The sequence below is a fragment of the Diplotaxodon limnothrissa genome, linkage group LG22, assembly GCF_057381915.1.
Source record: "Diplotaxodon limnothrissa isolate DT_005_m linkage group LG22, D_limnothrissa_male_GT1.1, whole genome shotgun sequence".
NCBI classification, from domain to species: Eukaryota; Metazoa; Chordata; class Actinopteri; order Cichliformes; family Cichlidae; genus Diplotaxodon; species Diplotaxodon limnothrissa.
Genome location: NC_140616.1, coordinates 24,086,663 through 24,109,895, shown reverse-complemented (window position 1 = coordinate 24,109,895; position 23,233 = coordinate 24,086,663). Strand labels below are relative to the sequence as shown.

General features: G+C 43.6%; 1 protein-coding gene across 1 annotated transcript in view; it reads left to right on the top strand.

The window, feature by feature from the left end:
- Positions 1-23,233, top strand: part of csmd2 (CUB and Sushi multiple domains 2) — a 284,791-nt gene that overhangs the window by 198,359 nt on the left and 63,199 nt on the right. Inside the window, exons 31-41 of the mRNA XM_085346642.1 lie at positions 1,228-1,422; positions 2,167-2,283; positions 8,206-8,319; positions 13,062-13,157; positions 14,170-14,373; positions 15,063-15,187; positions 17,472-17,568; positions 18,232-18,336; positions 18,492-18,610; positions 21,152-21,221; positions 23,082-23,198. Of these exons, the coding sequence (XP_085202768.1) occupies positions 1,228-1,422; positions 2,167-2,283; positions 8,206-8,319; positions 13,062-13,157; positions 14,170-14,373; positions 15,063-15,187; positions 17,472-17,568; positions 18,232-18,336; positions 18,492-18,610; positions 21,152-21,221; positions 23,082-23,198 (1,359 nt within the window). The remainder of the gene's footprint in view (positions 1-1,227; positions 1,423-2,166; positions 2,284-8,205; positions 8,320-13,061; positions 13,158-14,169; positions 14,374-15,062; positions 15,188-17,471; positions 17,569-18,231; positions 18,337-18,491; positions 18,611-21,151; positions 21,222-23,081; positions 23,199-23,233) is intronic.

Below are 23,233 nucleotides of genomic sequence, written 5' to 3'. Positions count from 1 at the left end.
ATAAGAATGTATGAAGAAATATAAATATATATATACACAATAACAGCAGCTGTACAAGTATTAACTGGAAATGAAGAAACTTTTTTAAAGTACTTGGTGTACAATGCGAAATATAAATCTTTAAGTGCAAGATGATATAAGGAGGCCAAAAGTTCTTAAAATATAAAGGTGTCATGCTTTGATTATTTTCAGTGAAGCAATAAAATACAAGAAGAATGTTACATTTTTGTCAGCTCTGGGACTCATTTTAATGTGGGTTAGTCTTTTTTTGTTGACCTCCCAGTGAACCTTTTTTAAGAAATGCTTCTGCTATATGAACATTGTTACAGTGTTCCCTGTTTAAAGTTTGCACTCAGCTAGCTCCTTTGACGCAGCTCAGGTTCTTGAACATATATTCTGTCAGACACTCAAGTGTCAGTTGAAATTTCCCTAATGAGAAAACAGTTGACTCACCTTCCTACGCTGGGTGTAAGTCATCAAATATTAAAGTTTGCTGGGAAAGTGGACTGGGTTTTAAGATTGAATTAAATTGCTTTGGGCATTTTTCCCCCCGTGTTTATTTTAGCAGTAAAGGTGTGAAGTGTGACAAATTGACAGGCCTCCACTCACGTGTACATTTTCCACCTGAGAACAATGCGATGGTAAATTGAGCAAGACATCTTTCTTATGATCTCAGAAGTGATGATTGATGTGTGTGGTCGGTTGCAGGTTTTGTGCAAGTGAAGTTTGGCAGGGTACGAGTGTAGGTGTGTGTGTGTCTTCGACAAAGAAAGCTTGCGTATGTGCATTGTCTTCTCTAGTTGACTGCACAGCGAAGCGTTGGTTGAGAGGCGGTTATGTGCAGTCAGCAGACCTTGGGCCAGAGCCATGCCACTCTCAATCAGCTGCCTGTCTTTCTCCACAGCCATACATACCCCAGCAGCCACAGATGAGAGGCCACCGTCAAGGGCTAGAGAGAAAAGTGGCAGTCAGTCAGTGAGATATATTTACTGACAGAGGAAAGCACAGAGTTGCAGGAAATGGTGGGGCGGGGGTGAAAGCAAACGCAGCCACAAAGGAGGAAGGGAAGTTCGAAATCCAAGTGTATCAGTAACCTTAGGCAGAGAACAGCTTCTGTTCCAGTATCACGGCTACAGCTGGATGCAGGGAAAAAAAAATCCTTTCATGAAATAACAACGCCTGCTCACTTCTGTCACTGATTTTCCACTGCGTTACCTCTCTCTGCAGAGAACCCTAGGGAGTCTTGCTTTGAGCCCGGCCTGGTGCGCAATGGGACACGGGTGGGCACCAATCTCAAGCTGGGCTCCACCGTCACCTACCACTGCGACAGTGGCTACACACTAGAGGGAGACCCAACGCTCACTTGCATCATGGGGGTGGATGGCAAGCCGAGCTGGAACAAACCCAAACCCATCTGCATTGGTAAACACTGACATCTGGAGACGGTTGTTAGGAACACAAACCACATCAGCGCTTATAGATTTGTCACGTGTAAACATGTCTATACAATTAGGCTATTTTTCCCATAGAGCAGTGTCCTACAGGTGTATGTGCAAAGCTGTGTGGGTTTTGCTAACATTAATAGTGTGCAAGTGCAGCTTTAATTTAAAGAGTGCTGCTTATTTTGCATATATTCTCCTCACGCTCACAGCGGAACTGCTCTCTGATATTCCCATGACACGACTAGCTCACTAGTTCACCCCCCGGGAGAGCTCGTGAAAGATCCCTGACACCACAGAATCGTATGGCCCTCACAGTGTGAAGCTTTAGTTGTATGCCAGGTGGAAGACAAGCTCATACCATGCAGATTTTCACACGTGGGGAAACAAGGGTTCAGGGTACAAGCGTGTGCTGAGCATTTTTTGGGGGGGTTTAACCAGTAGAAGCAATCCGGGTCTCAGCACGCCCAGGCTAACCCAGACGGACACTTAGAAAACATTGCAATTTCACTGTGACAATCACTGGGGACATCTTCCACTGAAAGCCCAATCAGACAAGAAAAGTAATTTAGGAGTGATGGAACAGAGGGGATGGAAAGGTAGGAGGAGGGGGGAGAGAAATGGAATCTTCCACTTCTGGCTGTAGACCTTCCTGTCATGTTTGCCTTGTCCTTTCCTTTTTTTTTTGGTCGTCTCTTTTTCATTTCTCATTTATGTCTTTTTGCAGCTCTATGTGGTGGACAGTACACTGGTTCAGAGGGAGTGGTCTTGTCTCCTGGTTACCCCGGTAACTACAGCAGCGCACGAACCTGTTTGTACTCTGTAGTCGTGCCCAAAGATTACGGTAAGCCAAGAAGTGAGAGCGTTCTTTTACACTCTTCCTGGCAGATGTTTTATTGTGTGTTTTTGTGCCGGTGTATAAAGGTGGTTAATTATTGGTGCTTAATTAAGATGAATTTTTTTCTGTAATGCCAAAAAAAAAAATAATAATTCCTTATCAGGCTCAAACAATGCTCAAGTACCTCACTGAGTTATACATATTTTTCAAGGCTGAAGGCAAGAGAATAAAAAGAAAAACACTTGAGTTTTTCCCATAACTAAATATTTTTAGCGAAAGCTGCACCAGAGAGAGAAAGTTTGTGTCAAACTTGTAAAAGCTCCCATCCTCTTTCAGTTCTTGCCAAATGTTTTTTATTTTTAAAATCACAGAGTGATTGATAGTCCCTATATTCATCGGTCTCATTGCTACACATACTTTTTTACATCACTGTGGAAGAGCAATTTAATCACCAGCTTATACACTAGTCATATAACACGTCAGTCAGAGGCACGCATCCACCGAAATATAATTAGATCCAGTGTTTCCGAAATTTTGCAGCTTTTTGGCATTTCCTTCTTAAAGGTCACAGTTTTCTTCCAATATGTGATGCCATACTGTAAGAGTGGGAATTTATTCAGAAAGCAAAGGGTGTGGGAAGAGGAACACAACACAGCACAAGCACGTATATTCAGATTTAAACATGTTTCACTTGCCTGCTCGGGATGCCGCTCCGTTTCACTTTCTATCTCGGGCGCTCTGTCTTGCTCTCCTTTTATCTCCTGCTTCCTCTTCTCTTCCCTCTGGCTCCTTAATGAGTTATCAGCACCATGCCTCTCGAGGGGCAAGCTCACGGCCTATCATTGTTAAATTACACCAAAAAAGCAGTGGCGGGCATGTGTTTGGCTTCTGGCTACTTCACCCCAGTCTTTTGAATATTGAGGTCATGACGCTCAGAGGTCCGGCTCTGCTCCAAAACGACCGGGCACCTATCCTTCTTGGAACCTGTCGGCAGCGTATTTCGCTCGGCCGAATCAAAGCGAGAAAGGAAATTGAAATAATTAAAGTCCACATTTGCATTTTCTTGGAAAATGATAGCGAGGCCCAAGGCAACTCACTTTGTCGTGATGAGCCACAAATGCTCTCGCCTCCATTCTTGCCACTTCTCATTAGGCTGATGCACTAATGCTAATGATAGTGTCACAGTACGGCTGTGTGCAGGCAAAAGTAGGACCCAAACGCAAACTCACAGAGACAAAAGGTAAACTCAAAAAACACAGCTTTATTGCTGGCGTGGAGTGGGACACGAAAAACAATACAAAATAAACTAAACTGGGAAAACTAAAGCACAAGGAGCCACAGGGGAAAAATCACACAGCTATGATGGAGACTACGACACTGACAAAGAGAAACACAGGGCTTAAATACACAGAGGGATAACGAGGGAATGAGACACAGAAGGAGGGCACAGCTGGGAGAAATCAGGACTGGACGAGACAGAGACGCAAAACTAGAAACACTCACATGAGGCATGGACCTTCAAAGTAAAACAGGAAGTATCACACAGAGACGCGAACTAGACACAGTGGAGACAGCAACTAAGAAACAGAGACAAACCATAAGGCAGAGGTCTAAGAACCAAAATACACAGAGGGAAATACTCAGCTTTGAACACAAGAGACTAGACTAGAGGGAGTAACAAAAGACCAACCATGAGAACATAATGCACAATGCAGGGTGACAGAAAACAAGAAACTCAAACATGCAAAGACACACAATAAACAGAACAGAGGGGGCACAGAGAGACATGAAGGGCAGGGGAGACTTAACATGGGTTGAAACACAAGGGGGAACTAATAAGCAAATGAACATAGGAGGCCTAATGAGCTAAACATACTATAAACATCAAAATGAACTAGAACTCAAAACACTGGGTCCTAAGACCCAGGATCGTGACAGAGCCCCCCCTTCAAGGGCGGATTCCAGATGCCCAAAACCAGGAAAAACGAAACAAAACCAAAAACAACCCACCCAGGGCGGGCGGTGGGGGTCCAGGACGGAGGGCCAGAAACAAAGCCACAAAAACACAATGTCCATCAAAAACACAGGAGCGCAGGGAACAGTTCACAACTCCTCAGGGGGCCGACCCGGAGGGTGACGGTCCAGAAGTCCATAGTTCATTTGATCAGGGGGCCGTCCGTGCGGACGGCAACGGCGGCGACACGGAAACTGTTCAGGGGGCCGACCTCGACGGCGGTGACGTGGAAACAGGTCAGGGGGCCGGCCGTGCGGAAGGCGACGGGGTGGAAACAGTTCAGGGGGCCGGCCGTGCGGAAGGCGACGGGGTGGAAACAGTTCAGGGGGCCGGTCGTGCGGAAGGCGACGGCGTGGAAACAGTTCAGGGGGCCGGCCGTGCGGAAGGCGACGGCGGCAACTCAGGCGATGGCGATCAGGGGGCTGGCCGCGCGGAAGGCAGCGGCGGCGCCCAAGTGTCAGGCGTACCGGCCGAGGCTTGGAGGGCACAGGACCAGGCGACGCTGAAGCAGAGGCTGGCCCAGGCGTAGCAGAAGCACAGGCAGAGGCTGGCCCAGGCGTAGCAGAAGCACAGGCAGAGGCTGGCCCAGGCGTAGCAGAAGCACAGGCAGAGGCTGGACCAGGCGTAGCAGAAGCACAGGCGGATGCAGCTGGACCAGGCGTAGCAGAAGCACAGGCGGATGCAGCTGGACCAGGCGATGACGAAGACTCGGATGCAGCCGGACCAGGCGATGACGAAGACTCGGATGCAGCCGGACCAGGCGACGACGAGGCGGTCGCAGGTGGCGGCTGGACAGGCTCCTCGGGCCCTCCAGCTGATGCGGCGTGAGGCTGAACGGGCCCCTCGGACCCTCCAGCGGAGACAGGAGGCTGAGCGGGCTCCTCGGACCCTCCAGCGGAGACAGGAGGCTGAGCGGGCCCCTCGGACCCTCCAGCTGACGAGGCGTGAGGCTGGACAGGCCCCTCGGACCCTCCAGCGGAGACAGGAGGCTGAACGGGCCCCTCGGACCCTCCAGCGGACGAGGCGTGAGGCTGGACGGGCTCCTCGGGCCCTCCAGCGGACGAGGCGTGAGGCTGGACGGGCTCCTCGGGCCCTCCAGCGGACGAGGCGTGAGGCTGGTGTGGTTCTCCGGAACCACCAGCTGACGTGGCATGACCAGTAGGTGCAGAGACCACCGGCTGAACAGAAGGCTGAGTGGGTGACGGAACAGATGACTGAGCTGAACAATGGGGAGCTGGCTGAGCTGCACAGTGGGCTAAGGGCTGAGCTAACGGAAGCACGGGAAAGTGTACTATGGACTGGGTGGCTAACAGCGCTAATGACTGAGCTAAAGACTGAAAGGCATGCAGTAGTGATGGCGGTGTGGATTGCAGACCGAATTCTGAGCCCTTAGTAGAAACAGGGACGGGCGCAGGCACATGCCGGACACTAGCCACTCCCACCCGAGGAGTAGGTACGGGTGCGGAGACGGGCTGTATCCTGGCTGACCTCACCCTGGGGACCGGAACAGGCACCGGCAACGGCTGGGCAACTGCCCTTCCCACCCGAGGAGCTGGTACGGGTGCAGAAAGGGACAGAGCCTCAGCCGGCCTGGAAACCAGAGCGGGGACCAACTGGGCCTCAGCCTCCCCCACCCGAGGAACTGGTACGGGTGCAGAGGTACGCTGGGCCCGAGCTGCCCCGGGAGGAGAAACACGAGCAGGAAAAGGAGCAGGCTCAGAAAAAACAGTCTTAGAAACAGCAGGCTCAGGGTCGACAAAAACAGATCTATCAAAAATGAACCCGCCGTCCACTTCATGTTTTGCAGTCTTAGTATTAGCAGTCCTTGTTTTAATAGTTTTTAAAATCCTTGGGTTGACAGTTGTAGAGTGAGCTGACTTGGGGATGACTGAACCGGACCTGACAAAACCCGAACAGACGGAACCGGAACTGAGTGTGTTTGACCTGGTAGAGTGGTTCACAGTTTTCCCTTTAACAGCATTTACAGCCTTTGGCGAGTGCTTATTGTCTGTGATTTCTCCCTGTTCAGAGGGAGCAAAATGAAAAAACTTCTCCCAGTCTATGTCATCGTCCATCAGGGACACATCGACAGGATCAGGAGTGTGTCTATTGTTCTTAATGTCCAGAGAAGCGGAAGAAGGATAATCAGTGTTACTCACCACCGGGAGTTGCTTAACATGGTCCATCTTATTGCGGCGTGTGCGCCGCTTCCTACGGGGAGGGGAAGCGGGCGGAGAGAATAGCCGAGCCTCCGGCGTGCAGAACGGCGACACGGAGGCTGGAGCGTGGGCAATTGAAGGGACGCGGAGAATTCCCACCTGAAGCGGCCGCGGCTTGGGTGCAGGTGAAGCGGCAGGTGGGGGCTTTCGGCAGCTCCGGGGACCACCGAGAGCCAGCCGCGTTCCTCGGAAAATCCACCCGTAGTCAGGAGTGCGCCACGGCCTCAAGCGGAGCTCCTCCTCTAGCTCAGCAAAGGCAGCATCCTGACGCTCACGCAGCTGAGAGCGGTTTGCTGGGTCCATGTAATGGTCGTAGTCTTCTGTCACAGTACGGCTGTGTGCAGGCAAAAGTAGGACCCAAACGCAAACTCACAGAGACAAAAGGTAAACTCAAAAAACACAGCTTTATTGCTGGCGTGGAGTGGGACACGAAAAACAATACAAAATAAACTAAACTGGGAAAACTAAAGCACAAGGAGCCACAGGGAAAAATCACACAGCTATGATGGAGACTACGACACTGACAAAGCGAAACACAGGGCTTAAATACACAGAGGGATAACGAGGGAATGAGACACAGAAGGAGGGCACAGCTGGGAGAAATCAGGACTGGACGAGACAGAGACGCAAAACTAGAAACACTCACATGAGGCATGGACCTTCAAAGTAAAACAGGAAGTATCACACAGAGACGCGAACTAGACACAGTGGAGACAGCAACTAAGAAACAGAGGCAAACCATAAGGCAGAGGTCTAAGAACCAAAATACACAGAGGGAAATACTCAGCTTTGAACACAAGAGACTAGACTAGAGGGAGTAACAAAAGACCAACCATGAGAACATAATGCACAATGCAGGGTGACAGAAAACAAGAAACTCAAACATGCAAAGACACACCATAAACAGAACAGAGGGGGCACAGAGAGACATGAAGGGCAGGGGAGACTTAACATGGGTTGAAACACAAGGGGGAACTAATAAGCAAATCAACATAGGAGGCCTAATGAGCTAAACATACTATAAACATCAAAATGAACTAAAACTCAAAACACTGGGTCCTAAGACCCAGGATCGTGACAGATAGGCTATTTTCTTCAATGCAGAGGACAGGGTGGGTGTTGCCGCAATGACTGGGTTCTCTTATCAGAGACGCAGATGAAGAGGATGCACAAATAATGGGAATCGCTGAAGATGAGGCTGGAGATTATAGATGCTGAATCATGTCAAATAAGTGGATCTCAGAACATAAGGAACCACACTTTGATGGAGGAGCAGTAGTCCCCTCTTTCACCTCTGCTCTTTTTTTACTCTCCACCTGCGATATGTGCTGCGAGTAAACGAGACAGATTGATTGTGGAGGGGCTGAATATGTTCAGGCAACAGCAGTGGAAAGGGTTGGTTGAAAGGATGAAAGCACTGTAGTGGAGATTTAGCTACACATTGTCATTGCAAAGCCTTTCATCTCCTGACAGGCAATCAAGGCCAGACAGGATTGCTGATCTCTATTGTAATATCAGGTTTTTTTGGCTGCGTTGTCATAACTGGCAGTATTATCTAGCTTGCTTTAAAGGAGAGTTTTTGATTACAAACGGTGTTGAAAATATTCTTTTGGATGATGAGTACTTTTATTTTGTTTTGTTTTTGAGTCATTTCTTCTCTGATGTCAATTTCATGACTGCGTCTGTTTTTCCTAGTGGTCTTCAGTCAGTTCGCCTTCTTCCAGACGGCCCTGAATGACATCGTGGAGGTTTACGATGGGGCAACGCAGCACTCCCGCGTTCTTAGCTCGCTCTCTGGAGCACACACAGGTACCCACACACGCACATTTCAGATGCCTGAATACGTGATTCCGATTTCAGCAGGTATCAAACTTGAGGGAGGCAAAAAATAGAAGCTATTTGCATGCAACTAGAGGTAGGCAAGACGTGACTCATGCACATTTGTATAGCTTTGTTTCATCTTCAGCACTAGCTCGTTCCAAATCAGTAACAGTGGTTTGACTATTTGAAGCCATTATTCTTGACATGACAGGGGACTGAATAAAATTGTTGTCTTAGACTTATCCTTCTCACAAGGATCCGTTTAAACTCAGAGACACAGTGCTGACGCAGACAGAACCGCGGTGGCTGCAGGTGGGCTCCACTGAGCTGTAACACAATTCAGCAGTGACAACAGGAGTCACAGGGATAACATATCTACAGACAGGCTCAAGCCTTGCATGAGCGTACACCTGAATTGGTATTACACAAATTATGTAGTTATGTAGGCAAACAAGTGCAGTGATCCACAAGGTGCCTGTTTATGCTATAACTTCTACTTTTTTAAACTAGTGGAACAACTGGATAGATACTTTTTTTTATATTAATTGTTACATGGAAAGATAAATAAGATAATATATTATGATATACAAAGAAATGGAAGCAGAGATTGTAAACACAGGGTCTTGCTGGGAGCTAAAGGATCTTTAAGGGTTTATGACGTCAGCCGCTAACAGCTTGCTATGTAAAGTAACGGTGTTGCACTCGTTCCATATATATTGCAATACGATGCCCTCACATGCCTGTGAGCACGTGTGAATGCTTCCCTTTAAAACTATTGCATATTTGCAATAGGTGGCCGGTAGAGAGTGACCTCACAAAAAAAAAGTAATAATTGTATTCCTGGAGCTCAACCTACCTAATGACATTAGCAATTACAGGAAAACCTTCAAGTTTCGTAATGATGTTATGATTCAAATACATTTAAACAAGCACTTTACCTTCACTTTTTTTGAGCTGATATCTGTCTCTTCCCATTACATTCATGAGTGGTGCTAAATAATCTTAAATTCAGTCATTTATTTGGCCGTGTCTGCAAAGCTAGACTTGCACAGTGTAGTTCTGCTAGTGCTTCTAAGCCACAGATGATGAGCTACGGCACGTAGATAGTACTGCTTTAACCAGACAATCCATGTTCGGTTTGTTTGGTAACTTAATTCCAGTTTTTGTTTTCTGTCATTAGGTCAGCGTCCAAACTTAAACTTAACCTATACTGTCATATTTGAATCAAGTGCGTGTTGCAGACAAATACAACACAGTGGTTCGTGTGTCACTAGTGTATAAAGAGCCCACTTGTGTAGCAGTGCTGAGTAGATGTCTACAGAAAGTGGAGCACACATACGCACACAACTCACTAAAAGAGAGTTATGAGAGTGGAATATGGTAAAAAAGGACAACAGTTTTAAGGTTAAAAGTTAAAAGGCAAAAAATAACTAAATGTGTGCTATATTATTTTTGATGAATGGATGTCATAAATACTACAACTGCACTGATAGGCTATAAAAGCAATGGCTGTAGTCGGGGAGGTTCGACCTCTGAAGAGGGTGTGAGTGAAAAGGTGCCGAGTTTAGGGCACCCCTCCGTCTCAGCCTGCCCTCGCCCTGTGGCTTGACAAAAGCAAAATGATTACTTTGGTTTGTGTCCAGGGCAGCCTCAGAAAATCCAGTTTACAGCTCAATAAACAGGATGCTATATTAACTACGGACTCGAGGCAGCAGGTTCGCAGAGCTATCTAACCAGGCATGGCAGAGCAAAGCTGACACACTTTGGCAAGGGAAGAGAGATTTTAGCCCACACGTTGCCACTGAATTAGGCACAAACCAGAATCATGTATCTCCATTCACCATACCAAAGCAGCAAAGCTTACAAATCTACTAACATTTACATCTGCAAGCGTACATCGCACGGAATTAGCTTCATTCTTTTTATTTTTATTTTTTTCTGATGTATTTCACCTTATTTTCACCCACTTCCTGTCCTTGTTTTACATGGTTCTTATCAGGTCCACACTTACTTTAGCTGGTAGACTTTATTAATACCATTATTTGATCAGTTCTTGTTTCTACTCTGATTTAGATTGTGGAACTTTTGTCTCCTGTGTTTTCAGTTGAATCTGTTTTTCGTCACACATGCTGTCATGTCAAAATAATAGACATTATCAGTATGTACAGTACAGTTTGGGGTTTTTGGTTAATGGCAGGATGGCATTTGCCAAACATGTTAAATCACAGAAGTCAAAGCACGGAGCATTTTTCTGTAATTATGCAGACCTTGAAAAACAGATTCTCTACTAAATGATCTCAGTCAAGTATTCAGCTGTATGCTTTCATTCCTTTTATGCTTATTGAGGTAAAATACTTTCTCTACAGAGAAATGCCAGTGATTCGGAGTTATCAGAGGCAGTGGGGACAAACAGAATAAAATAAGAAGAAATGAAATGTGGAATAAATTAACAGTAAAAAAAGGTGTGAATTAGAAAAGAGAAGAACAAAATGACTGATTCAAGAAATCAAGGACACCTATCTAAATGCTAATTTTTTAATAATCGATTTGAAAAAAAGAAAAAAGGGAAGAAAATGGCAGTTGTCTCTCTCCTGGCCATATAGGACTAGAGTTTGCTAAAGTCCCCTTTCAGCTCACTGCAGAATAAACACAAAATGTAACTTAAGAATTAAAATTCACCACCTGATATCCGCACTTGACTAACTCTTTTTTTTAACTCTAAACCTGTTGTTTAGTTGTGATTTTTAACAACCAGAATTTTTCTCGCTGACGCTGTTTATCAGTGCACAGAAGTAACTAGCATTGAAATTCAGGCACTGATCCCAGCCAAAGTCAGACTTGACCTCGTTAGCCTTTCACATGTCAGTGCTGAAGATCATTTTAAGGACAAAGTGGTCGGGATGCTGGACAATGGCCAGAGAGCCAGTAAGTTACATGCTGACACGTGTTTGCTCTTACTGCACGGATACTTGCCCTGTGCAGCAAATTATGAAACACTGTCACCATGACAGCACACAGCAAGGGTTCCTCTAATAAACTAGCCAGCGTGCTCTGGGATCCAGCAGTGGAACCTGAACATTCACGGTGATGACTCATTAAGAAACTGTGCCGCTGGAGCTATCTCAGGACACTGCATTTAAAGGTGCAGAAGCTCTCAGAAAGCCTAAGAGCACAGAGCAGACTCACTGAGACTCACTAACACAGACACGCACACATCCACACACAGATGTTGCCTCTGAGGTTAAGCACGTCTGACTCCCACTACAGTGTGACAGCAAGCAGACATAGAGTAATGAGATTCACAGCAGAACGCCAGTCAGCACCACACTGAGAGAAAGACAGAGAGGCAGAGACAGAGATGATCACGCTTTGTATCATGTTCTGTGTCAGTCAACAAATTTTACACCACACTGGATACATCATGGGGGTTCTCCTTTTGTGTAATTACAATATGGGCTAATGGGGATTGCAGGGGATCGTATGGGTAATTTTTAGGGATTAAAAAACAAAACAAAAACGTACTCTCAGGATTTGTTTCACAGTTAGATGTTTTTGACCTCAGTATAATCACATTTTATTTGACTAATGCTATTAGAGTAAAGAGTCTCGTAATGTGGCGAACCCCTTAAATTCTTAGTAAACTGTCCTTGCGTGTAGTTTAAAAATCAAATTTTATACCCAAAGAACAAAGAGCACTATCAAAAGGCCTGCTCACACCAATTACCCAAAGCAATTTAAGCTGTACAGTAAGACTTCCAGGAGTTTGATTGTGGAGAGCCTTAGGCAGCAGGTGAAAAATGCAACCTTGAATTTGATTCCGTAATTCGGAAACAGCCCGGGACAAAAAGTCACAGGAGGTCTGGTCACTGCAGCTGCTTCTCCAGCGCTTAAAAGTCATCTGACACCCCACCTTATAAATTATTGGGGAACTGAGGAACTCTTGAGAACTAAAAATTGGAATGTGAGTTGCCTTAGCCCAGCTGGAATAACACAAACAATTATCAAACCGGGAAAAACAAGAACATGATAGAGAGTGAGGCTCAAACGCTGATCAAATGCAGGTTTTACGCTTCGGGACATCACTTGGTATAGGCAGACTGCAGTCAGAGGCTCAGCTGCACCCTCACACAATGCTATCAGTGCCAATAAGCAAGATTACCATTTAGTCACAATGTACCTGACAGATATTTCTGGCTTTCCTACAGGTATGGAAGATAAACAGAGTACTCTGTGGCTGCAAAGTATTAAGCTAATCTGAATAATCAACATGCATTTGCATGCACCACAGATGGTGCAAAGCCTTCTATAAGCATGTTATATTTTCACCCCAGTGAGTTTTTCTGTGAAAGCGTAACATCACCGAGCACAGCTCTAGACCAAACAGCAAGATTTCACTTGGATGAGATACCTACGTGTTTTTTTTTCCTCTTTGCACTTTCCTGCAATGCAGTACATGAATAGCACTTCTAAATATATCCATATCCAGAGACCTACAGAATGTCCTCTTTCCCTCAGTCATTGCAGATTCCCTAGCTCTTGCATTTCTTTAATTTTCATGCTGGATGTGCAGAACGAGTTCCTAAAAATAGTCTCCAGGATTCACATTCAGGAGGGAGGAAATTAACAGAGCTGGTGATTCAGTGACCAGAAAGCAACACAAACGTAAACTGATGCAGAACAAAGCGTTTTGCTAAAAATTTGTTTGCTAAAAAACCTTGATCTTATCGCAGGTGAGTCGTTGCCATTAGCAACCTCCAACCAAATCCTGATCCGCTTTACCTCCAAAGGCCAATCCAGCTCTAGAGGATTCCATCTGGTCTATCAGGGTGAGTGTGCAACACACACACACACACACACACGCACAATCACACACTCCGAAACAAATTCTGTTACCTTTTTTTTAATTCCCTCTCTTCGAACACCCCCCCTCCGTGTCCATATCAGATGACTTGCTGAGTGATTTTGCAAGGATTCACCTTCAGCCGCTGTCTCAGCCGTGATGTGCTCGAGCGCATGCATCTGCAGAAGCTGTGCGAAAAAGTTGTGCTTAAACTCTCCCGTTGTTCTTTTCCCCCCCAAGAGGGGCTTTTTTGAATTCTTATTTCCCTTAAACAGTGCACTGTACCAGAAATGACATTTGCTGTAGATATCCAAAGGCAGTGGCAGCCCCGAAGAATGTTTAATGAATAAATAATACTTTTTTTTTCTTTTTTTCTTTTCTTTTTGGCAAGTACGCTGAAACAACGCCAAGGAAAAAGCAGAGCTGAATATCATATTTTGTATTGTCTGTTCTGGGCATTGTGATCACACTGACATAGACACTAAAAAGAAATCACAAAATCAAGTAGTGAGATTTTTCTATTGTATATTAAATGTGTAGGTAGTTTACATTTAAAGAGTAGCTGCTATGCTCTCTTTTTTTTTCCTGTCATGGTGAAATAATAAGTTTTAAATAATTAGCATGACGCCGTATGTGCAGGTAATCCATGTGAGTCAAAAGATAAAGTTTCATGGGTTGTAAATGCTTAGAAACAACAGACTTCTCCACCTTTGGCTCTGGATGATGTAAACAAAGGTGGAGATTCCTAATATGTTCATCTCAGGCACACAGTTGGTCATATGTTCTGTTTTTATTGAGGGAGCCAATCAGAAGACTCCTGGTTTAAAAGGCAAGGAACTAAAACTGCTTGAGCCCCTACTCAAATGTAAAGCATAGTAGGTCGGTATCTCTAACTCCAGGTTACGTAGAAGCACAGTAGCCTTTTACACATTATTTAATTTAAAGTATCCTGCATAATGACTCAAATCAAATCACATCACCATCCTACCTGTTCACAGCCGTGCCGCGGACCAGCGCCACCCAGTGCAGCTCAGTCCCCGAGCCCCGAAATGGCAGACGAATGGGTAACAACTTTGCCGTCGGCGCCGTGGTCCGCTTCGAGTGCAGCCCTGGTTACGTCCTGGAGGGATCGAGCGCTATCGAATGTTTAACCGTTCCCAATGCCCTGGCACAATGGAACAGCTCGATACCCAGCTGCATAGGTAGGACACAGATACTTAAAACACACAAAAACATACACACACTTGTTTTAAAGTCAGGCTGTAAGCTTTAACTCCACGTGTTTGATATCCTAATATAAGCATTTGTTTAACTGGACTCTAATCCTGAGCTGAGTTCTGCTTCTTTTTGTTTTCTTTCTACCTCAGTTTATTTGCCTTTTCACTCACTCTCTCCTTCTGTCTGGTTCACATACTTGATATTTTGAGCTTCAAGCTTCCATCTTGACACAGATGTGGGCTGCCAGCCATCGCCTGTAGCTATACAGTGAGATTCAGCCATGCAACGAGCAGGTGGCAGGCACTGCTCAGGGTCACAAATACACACCGATGGACATACACACACACACACAGATGCGCACACAGAAACCAACATGCTTATACGAAGACACACTCTCATACACAGCTTACAGCTGAAGCAGATGCTCCTGTGCTGTCGCCAGATGTGACTTGAACAAGACAAGCTGGGAGGACAATGTCTGAGGACTGTAAACACTCCTTAGGAGTTTGTGTGTGCAAGCACAAACCAGGCGGATCATGTACAGCATGTCGTCGTCGTGTACATTTTGATTCTGGTTCTGATATGAGCATGTTTATTACATGATCTGTTTCTCTTTGCATTTTGCACACTGTTAAAGTAACTTAGACCTTAACCTCATCCTCTTATCTCACAGTTCCATGTGGAGGTAATCTGACCCAGCGAACTGGCACCATCTTATCTCCTGGATTTCCTGAGCCCTACCTCAACAGCCTCAACTGTGTGTGGAAGATCACAGTTCCCGAAGGATCAGGAATCCAGGTTTGTACAATAAAGTTTCTGGTAGGCATCAGACCACCTCCTGGATGCTAGGATTGGTAAACCAGAGGCAGATTCACCAACGTTAGCAGTCAGTCCCCTAAATCCCTTTCCAATTCCACATGTTGCCCAAGGAAACCCCGCTCTGATTATATTTATGGAAAGTAAAATCACATTTGAAAATATTTTACAACGGCATGTTATAGTTAGAGTTTGGCATCTATGCTGGGGTTCTGGGTTGGTGAAGGTTTTCTATAGGTTTCCTATAGACATAAAGGATATAAGTGTAAGACCACATTTGTTTTTCTGCCAACACATTAGCTTTCATTGTCTGAGCTACAGCAGCCTGTTCTTGAGCATGCAGAGTAATCTTTCTAAAACTGTCTCTGACCACTTTTTTAAAGCCATTCACAGTGGTTGTCCACCTCTAGCTTCTAGCCTTTATGATCCTTGTTGTTTTGACAACAGACCTCTGTGTGACGAGATGCTTTCAGCTTACCAAAGACCAATTAATGGTGCTGCACACAGTATATAAAGGTATTGCTTTTACAGGCCTCTCAGTTGTGGGGAGCTGTGAGGTGATAGTGTCTCTGGGCCTTTTTAAAGGCTCCGAATTTAATTTGGCAGATCACTATACCAGAACCTTCAGATTGTACAACCTGAAATAAATTTTCCTATAATCACCTCTTCAATTACTTTCCTTTTCCTTTCCCGGGAGTTAATTCAGTTTGCATATTCTTATTCCGCGATGTGTGCGTGATGGAATCTCATGGAACCTGGGCAAGGTCCCTGTGGATCTGCCTGGCAAAAAAGTTTTTAGGCTTATGCTTCAGCTTCTGTGCTTAATAACCTCAGTGGCGTCCCTCAGCTATTAGCTCCCCTACCTCAGCTGACTGTCCTTGCAGGTCAAATACACAACATGGCCCAAAGGCACACTTAGCATGCCACACTTCACGCCAGCATTTGTTTGGAGGGGAAGTAGACCAGAAATAACAGCAGAGAGCTGACACTGTGTAATCCTCCAAAAGGTAAACAGCACAAAACTTACATACGCATTTCTCACTTTGGAGGTACAGTCAAATGATAGTATGCCATCATTTTTCTTTGTAATATTTCTACAGAGAGAGACACATTTGCTACACGGTCACTGCAAACTTAAGAGAGTTTACGGCTCTGTATCTATGTCTCTGCAGCAGAATCCTGCCCCCCTGTTCCTTCTCTTTTATGCAGACATCTTTTTTCTTGTTGCCTTCCATTGCTCTCCTCCACCAGCTCCCCGAAACACATTAGATTGGAGTGTCACGATCTAGAAGAGAACTTAAAGGAGCGAGGTGCCTTGCTGGCACATTTGCTGTGGCCCCCTAATGAAAGATCAATCTGTGATCTGCCTCGTCTCTCCGGGAGCCCGGTGCACCAGCGCCCCTACAGCCCCCTTAATTGGCTCATATCCGATCTATAACCATCAGAAGCAGAGAAGACAGCAGAGGAATGGACGTGAGAGGGAACAAAAAAGGGGAGGATGGGAAGAAGAGTGGGGGGAAAAAGAAAGGACAACAAAGACTGAGGAAAACAAAATCCATTGTCAGTTTCATAGAATTTGGCATGTTTTACTGTTTTTTTTTCTTTCTGTTTTAACAGCAAAATAAGTTTTGGTATCTAGACTGCTACTCTTATAGCATGTGGTATTTTGGTCTTCCTACTGGTCGCAACTGTCATTTGTAGATTTAGTCTCTTTGAAGAATATTCAGCATTCGCCACATGTCGCACAGTCTTCTTAATTTAAAATCCAATTCCCACCACTTGAACGCAGTCGGAAAAGGAGGCGAGTCTAATTAAGCATTGCCTTATTAATCGTGTCTTATTCTTTGGCTTTTCAGACATTTCGTGTCCTCTTTATGTATTTTGAAGTGAATTAAAAATGTCTGTATACTCTGAGAGGCTGTCGCAGCAATCTTAACTACTGTTGTTTTCTCTGGAACCCCAGTGAGCTGTACATAGAAATATCTTTTTTTCATACTTGGACTATTAATCACTCTGCAGGGTTATGTTTTTTCAGGCCTTACCCTAAAGGAAGAGTAGATATAACCAAATACCATGTTTTTAGTCCTTGACTTACAGTAACTAGCTTCACATACTTTCTTTCGTTCTAATTTTCTTGCCCATAATCCTCCCAGATCTGCTCCCTCATCCCTCTCTCTTTCTTTCCTTACTGTTTTTTTTGGTCTACATTTCACTAATTGTGTTCCTCTACCGCCCCCTCTTTCTCCCTGTCTGTTCCCTGCCTCAGATCCAGGTAATCAGCTTTGTGACAGAGCAGAACTGGGATTCGCTGGAGGTGTTTGACGGAGGCGACAACACTGACACCATGCTTGGCAGCTTCTCGGGTATTGCCGGATATGCATTTCTATATACCCCTTTATTTTCCTCAACGTGTCTAATGTGTGCAACCTTGGACATAAAACATATTTTGTAAACAGCCTCATTACTTTTCACAGAGCAGAGCCTGCAGTCTGGAAGAGATATTGTGTTTACTAACCAAAGCATAGATTTCTTTAGAAAAAAAAAGATGGCTGCCACATGTAGCTCAGTTTCAGTTCTAATCTGGTACAAATCTTGCTGCCTTTGGACAAAGGTTATGTTATTCTTTGTGGAGTTGAGGCAAATGTTTGTTTACAGTATCTTTGCGACTCCTGTCAGAGCGAGAATGCAACAACAGGGAACTTATACTTGGAACAAGACCAAAAGTAAATGTTAGATCTGCCCTGAAGTAAAGAGATGACAGAAAAGTGGCACACTAGTTTGAGTTGCTAATATCAGGTTACAGTTTTTTCTCTCTTTTGGAACAGTTTTTGGTTTTTATCATCTGAACACTTGCTAAAATATTGGAATAAATTCTCTATTTGTGAAAAAGTCAATGGGTCGTACCATTGTGCTGCTAACAGACGCGCTTTTCAGCTGTTTGCCTGCAACTCACGCATAGTTAGTTATAGTGAGCAGCTATAGAGGAGATAGCATTCCTGAACTCCACTGTTAATCTTCTCGCAAAGGCACGACGGTCCCAGCTCTGCTCAACAGCACCTCCAACCAACTCTACCTCCACTTTTTCTCTGATATCAGCGTGTCTGCAGCTGGATTCAGGCTGGAATACAAAAGTAAGTGGTGTGGGAAAAAAACATGTTCTTCAAACAGTGGTTGTTTCTTCTTAGAGTGACATTAAGGTTTATTTGATATTTTCTCTTGTTGTAATTTGATATTTCTTTTTGTTTCTCCCTCTCCATATTTTTGTTTCCATTCATCATCCACTTAGCCGTGTCTTTGACTAACTGTCCAGAGCCTGTAGTTCCTATGAATGGTATCAAGGTTGGAGAGCGCCTTCAGATGAATAACGTGGTGTCATTCCATTGTGAACCAGGATATACGCTACAGGTAAACTCTCCAACTTTCATATAGTTCTGTCATGTATGACCATCGAAAATAAGCTGAATCTCACCTTCGATAGTGTCTGTCTTGTCAGCCCTGCTTTTGTTCACTTGCTTGCTCATGCTGCAGTTTTTTGTTTTTTTTTACGGCACAAGAAAAAGAGAAACAGAAGTTGAATAGATGGACTTGGTCTTCTGGCTATTTTAGTTCATTTCAATTTTTCTTGCAAGTGATCACTTTTATTCTCTATAGTCTGTTGCAAACTTGCAATAAGGTAGGCAGTACCCTGGCTTTGGCTTTAACAGGTGCCATGTATGGGTTCTGTATTATGTTCTGTAAAAGCCAGATGACTAACTTGGAAGTAAATCATGACCAATATAGGATTTTAAGACCTATACTGATGACTGACACTAGTGATTTAAAAAGCCAAGCTCTTCTTCTTCTTTATTTCAGAGACAAAACGGATTTCCCCAACGTGTATTATGTGTAATTGTGTATTTACTCATTTACGTTATATCTGACTCTTATTGGATCAGCTGGTTGTTGTGTTTTTGGCAAACGTGTATTGCCAAGAATAGTGGACAGTGTCAATTCAACTATTCAATATCACTTCTCATATCATGGTTCAAGTGATTTTCCTAGTTCTGCTTTCATCCACTGGCCATGATAAATGCTAGCAAATAAGTAGCCACAATAGCTAATATCAGCTGATGATGAAGAAAAATGGTACTAGATAGACTTAAAGTCAGAAACTTCACACAGACAAGAGTGAGACTTAAACACACAAATTCATAATCAGATTATTTAATAATGTGATATATTAAATGGCACTGAAATGTGTGGGACTTTGCAGTGTGCATGACATTGCGCACATTGTGATATACTGTCTGATTTGTGACGATAACATTAGCAGCGCTAGCATTATCAGGATTCCTTTGGTAAATAGAAACACGGTGGCGCAGAATATAATTACACACTGCTGTGGCCGAGTGTTATATTTCAGTTTCACTGACACAAATAGAACTGTTTTCTAGATGAAGAGCTGCCCTGATTAGCACAGCTGTCATCTGTCTTACCTTCTGCCTTCTTACCAACTTGCTGTCACAGAGACGGTGGTGCTGCCGCCAGCTAGGGCTGCAGACACATTTAGTCACAATTGGCTGCATAACACCTTACGACCAACAGTGAAGCTGTGTTGTACATTCATAAAATGTAAGTAATATCTATAAGCAAGAGTTACATTTCATTATGTAACTTACTAGTTTTGTAATTTTATACCTCTAAACTTCCCAATAAGCTTATAAGAAAGTTACCATCCAAATTCAAAGTAGGCATGTTGACAAATGTCCTCGGTTTATTAGCTATAATATGAAGGCCGTGACGCTTGTGTGCTGAGAAATCAGAATTCTGTATTCCCTTCAAAAAAGTGCTCCTGAAGTCATCTGTCCTTCAGGAGACAGATGGTGACATCCGGAGGAGAACACTGGGTACAGTAGTTCACACAAATTCTATTTGTACTCCATTGAGACTATGCGTCTCTGTCAGTTTTCACTCCTTGTTCTCACATTAAAATGCCAGGTTGGATTTACGTCACCCCTATTTTCTCACTGGTTGTGCTTAGCATTTTCCTTTCAGTAGACTTCATTCAGTAAGCTCGATTGGTCCGGTGGCAGTGACGTGTTTCCCTAAAATGACCAAATTTCCAAAAAGGTTTTGGGAACAATGTGCGAACAGTCAGCTTCACAAGGATTAACAATATTTTTTTGTGTGTGTTTATGTTTAGCATTGCTCATCAGATCACATTATTTTTATCACTGAGGTCTAATAAATAAATTGTACAGCATTTCTAATTAAATTTGTTTTGTAAATGCGTTCTCCTGTGTTAGTTCACTCTATCAGCTGGCAGACTGCTTTTCCTCTGCTTTTACACCAGACATACCGAGTCATGTCCTAACAAAGATATCCTGTATAGCTGTGACTGTGCATAAAACCTATCCCCAGCTTCAGGATTACTGTTCTTTCAATGCTGAACAAATACCTTCGTAATAAATGTTATAGCCACAGACTTCTGAGATTTTGTTCTAAAACATTGAACATTTGAAGACTTCTAATGGCCTGGCTGTCAGGGTTTGTCTGATTATAAACAGTCTATTTTGTCAGTCTGTTATGTTCCAACATGCACATGTGACATTTTTAAGCCATTTTCATGACAATTTTCTAAGAATTGCGTTAAGTGCTTTTAAATTTTCTGAAAAATGCCAGTTTTTCATATTTGGCTTTGTAGAAATGACTTTGAATTTTTCCGCACTCTTTCCCTGTCTTCTTCTCGCTCTGTATGATGCTCTTTATATGCCGCTATTGTTCTCTGTCACTTCAGATGGATTTAGTCTTTTAGGCACCACATGAAGTCATGCAGAGAAAAGCAGCAGGATCAAATAATTGGAGCAACAGATGAGTGACAGTGGAGCGAACAAGTTAATTCATTGCCTGCTCTTTTTTTCCCTGTACTTTTGTCTTTGTGCATGTGTGCATGGACGCTTCTCGCAGGGGAACTCGCACATCACTTGTATGCCTGGAACTGTCAGACGATGGAACTACCCACCTCCTCTCTGCATAGGTAAAAATGCCTTTCTTTACTTGCTCCTTGTGTCCTTGCCCCCTCCTGTTTGCTTCCTGTGTCTTTTCTAAATACCAGCTTTTTCCTTTTATTGGGGATCTTTCGCTTTAAAAGAACAGCAGCCAGGTGATTCAAAGTATTTGAAATGAATTACTTTATTATTAAACAGTATAGTGCAGATGACAAAGTTCCTCCCAAGGTTGTTCCCAATCAAAAATCATTAAAACAAGACAGCAAAAGAAAAGGTTATAGTCAGTTGTTTGTCTTTTTGCTTGAGGCTGTGCACGCTTTTGCACTTTTAAAGTGAATTTATATTGCTACCTTGAAAGCTGAGCGAACACGCTGAAAGTAACTGCAAAAGCTCCTCTCTTTAAGTGTTTCCTGTCTGTTAGAACACCTTGACAAAGTGGTTCCACTTATTGGAGCAACCTACTATACCCTAATTAGTTCCAACTCACACCATGATTGGTTGAAGTCGGTGGGAGATTCATCGTGTTTACAGGCATCAGCAGTTTCCTGATTACCTCAGGCTTTCACTGCTACAGGATTACATTTAACCCTTCACTTGTTCCTTGCAGAGACACAATGATACATCACCTTGATTTTCTCTGTTTGACACATAGCCTGTTTGTCCCATTCATTTCTTAATCTTCCCCCCTATGTTTGCCTGTTTCCCCCTCCCAACAGTGCCTCTTTCATTCTTTTTCATTGAGTCAGCTAATTCTTTTACCACTAGCTGCAGTACACTTTCATCTCGGCGACATGATCTCTTGCTCTTTTCATCCTCTTTGATCTCATCACCTTTTTCCTCTAATTATTTCGGTGCATTTTTTAATCTCTTTTGAGACTTAGTCCTTGATTTCAATCAAAGAAATGCTTTTATTGAATAAGCTGTTTAACATAAAAGGAGGAAGATGAAGAACAGCAAAGTATACCATACTTGGCACCGCTAAATCACATATCTTGTGATTAATAAAAGTATGAGGTGGCTGTAGAGTTCATTGGTGGTTGAGATACCCTGTCCAGTTGCTGTCATCTTTAGATGTTAAATGTTTAACACATTTATCAGTATTTTTTAAGTTTATTTTGATATCTTTAACATAAAATACATTGCATTTTATCGTTGCTAATAAGATCTGTAAATATTTTGACTGGAGTGAAAAAATTGTGGCTTTAAATTCATTTTCACCTCTGTTATGCTTCAGTAAAAGGATGGTCATCCTTTTTTTTTTTTTTTTTTTTTTTTTACATTTTGACAACTTTATTTATGATTTTCCAATATGAAAAAAGTGCAGAAAAATATAACTCAAATTGCGATTACAAATACTGCCCTTGTAAAACTGGTTGCGCCAAGCAGTGGCAAACCAGTTGGATGCAGGAGAATGTGTAATCTATGGGCACAAAAAAGAAAGAAAAAAAAAAGTACTACCATGTGAACAAGGCAAAAAAACAAACAAACAAAAACAAAAAACAAAAGCCACCAAAAACAAAACAAACAAAAATAGAATAAAATAAACACATAAATAAAAGGGGGAGGCTGCATTGTGCACAGTTCTTTTTGGCTTGCTACAGATAGTGGGTGGCATTAAAGAAAGAAAGAGAAATAAACCCAAACACAGATAAAAGCAGTATTACATCATACTTCAGTAAATGACAACCAGGTTTTGTAGTATTTACTTTGGGACCCTCTCAAACTGTATCTCAAGTGCTCTATGTTCAAGCACCTCATCACCTCTCTCACCCACATCCTTTTTTATGAATCTGACGACTGAGCAGATCATTGTTTTGTAAAATAGTTGTAATGTGGCTGAATCACTTTTTTGCGGATGTTAATGAAATGCTTTGTCTGGACTCTGCCAGCTCAGTGTGGTGGAATTCGGGAAGAGATGGAGGGCATGATTCTCAGTCCCGGTTTCCCTGGCAACTACCCTAGCAACAGTGACTGCACCTGGAGAATCTACCTGCCAGTTGGTTACGGTGAGAGACATGAGAGGCTCTTGCAGCATGTCACG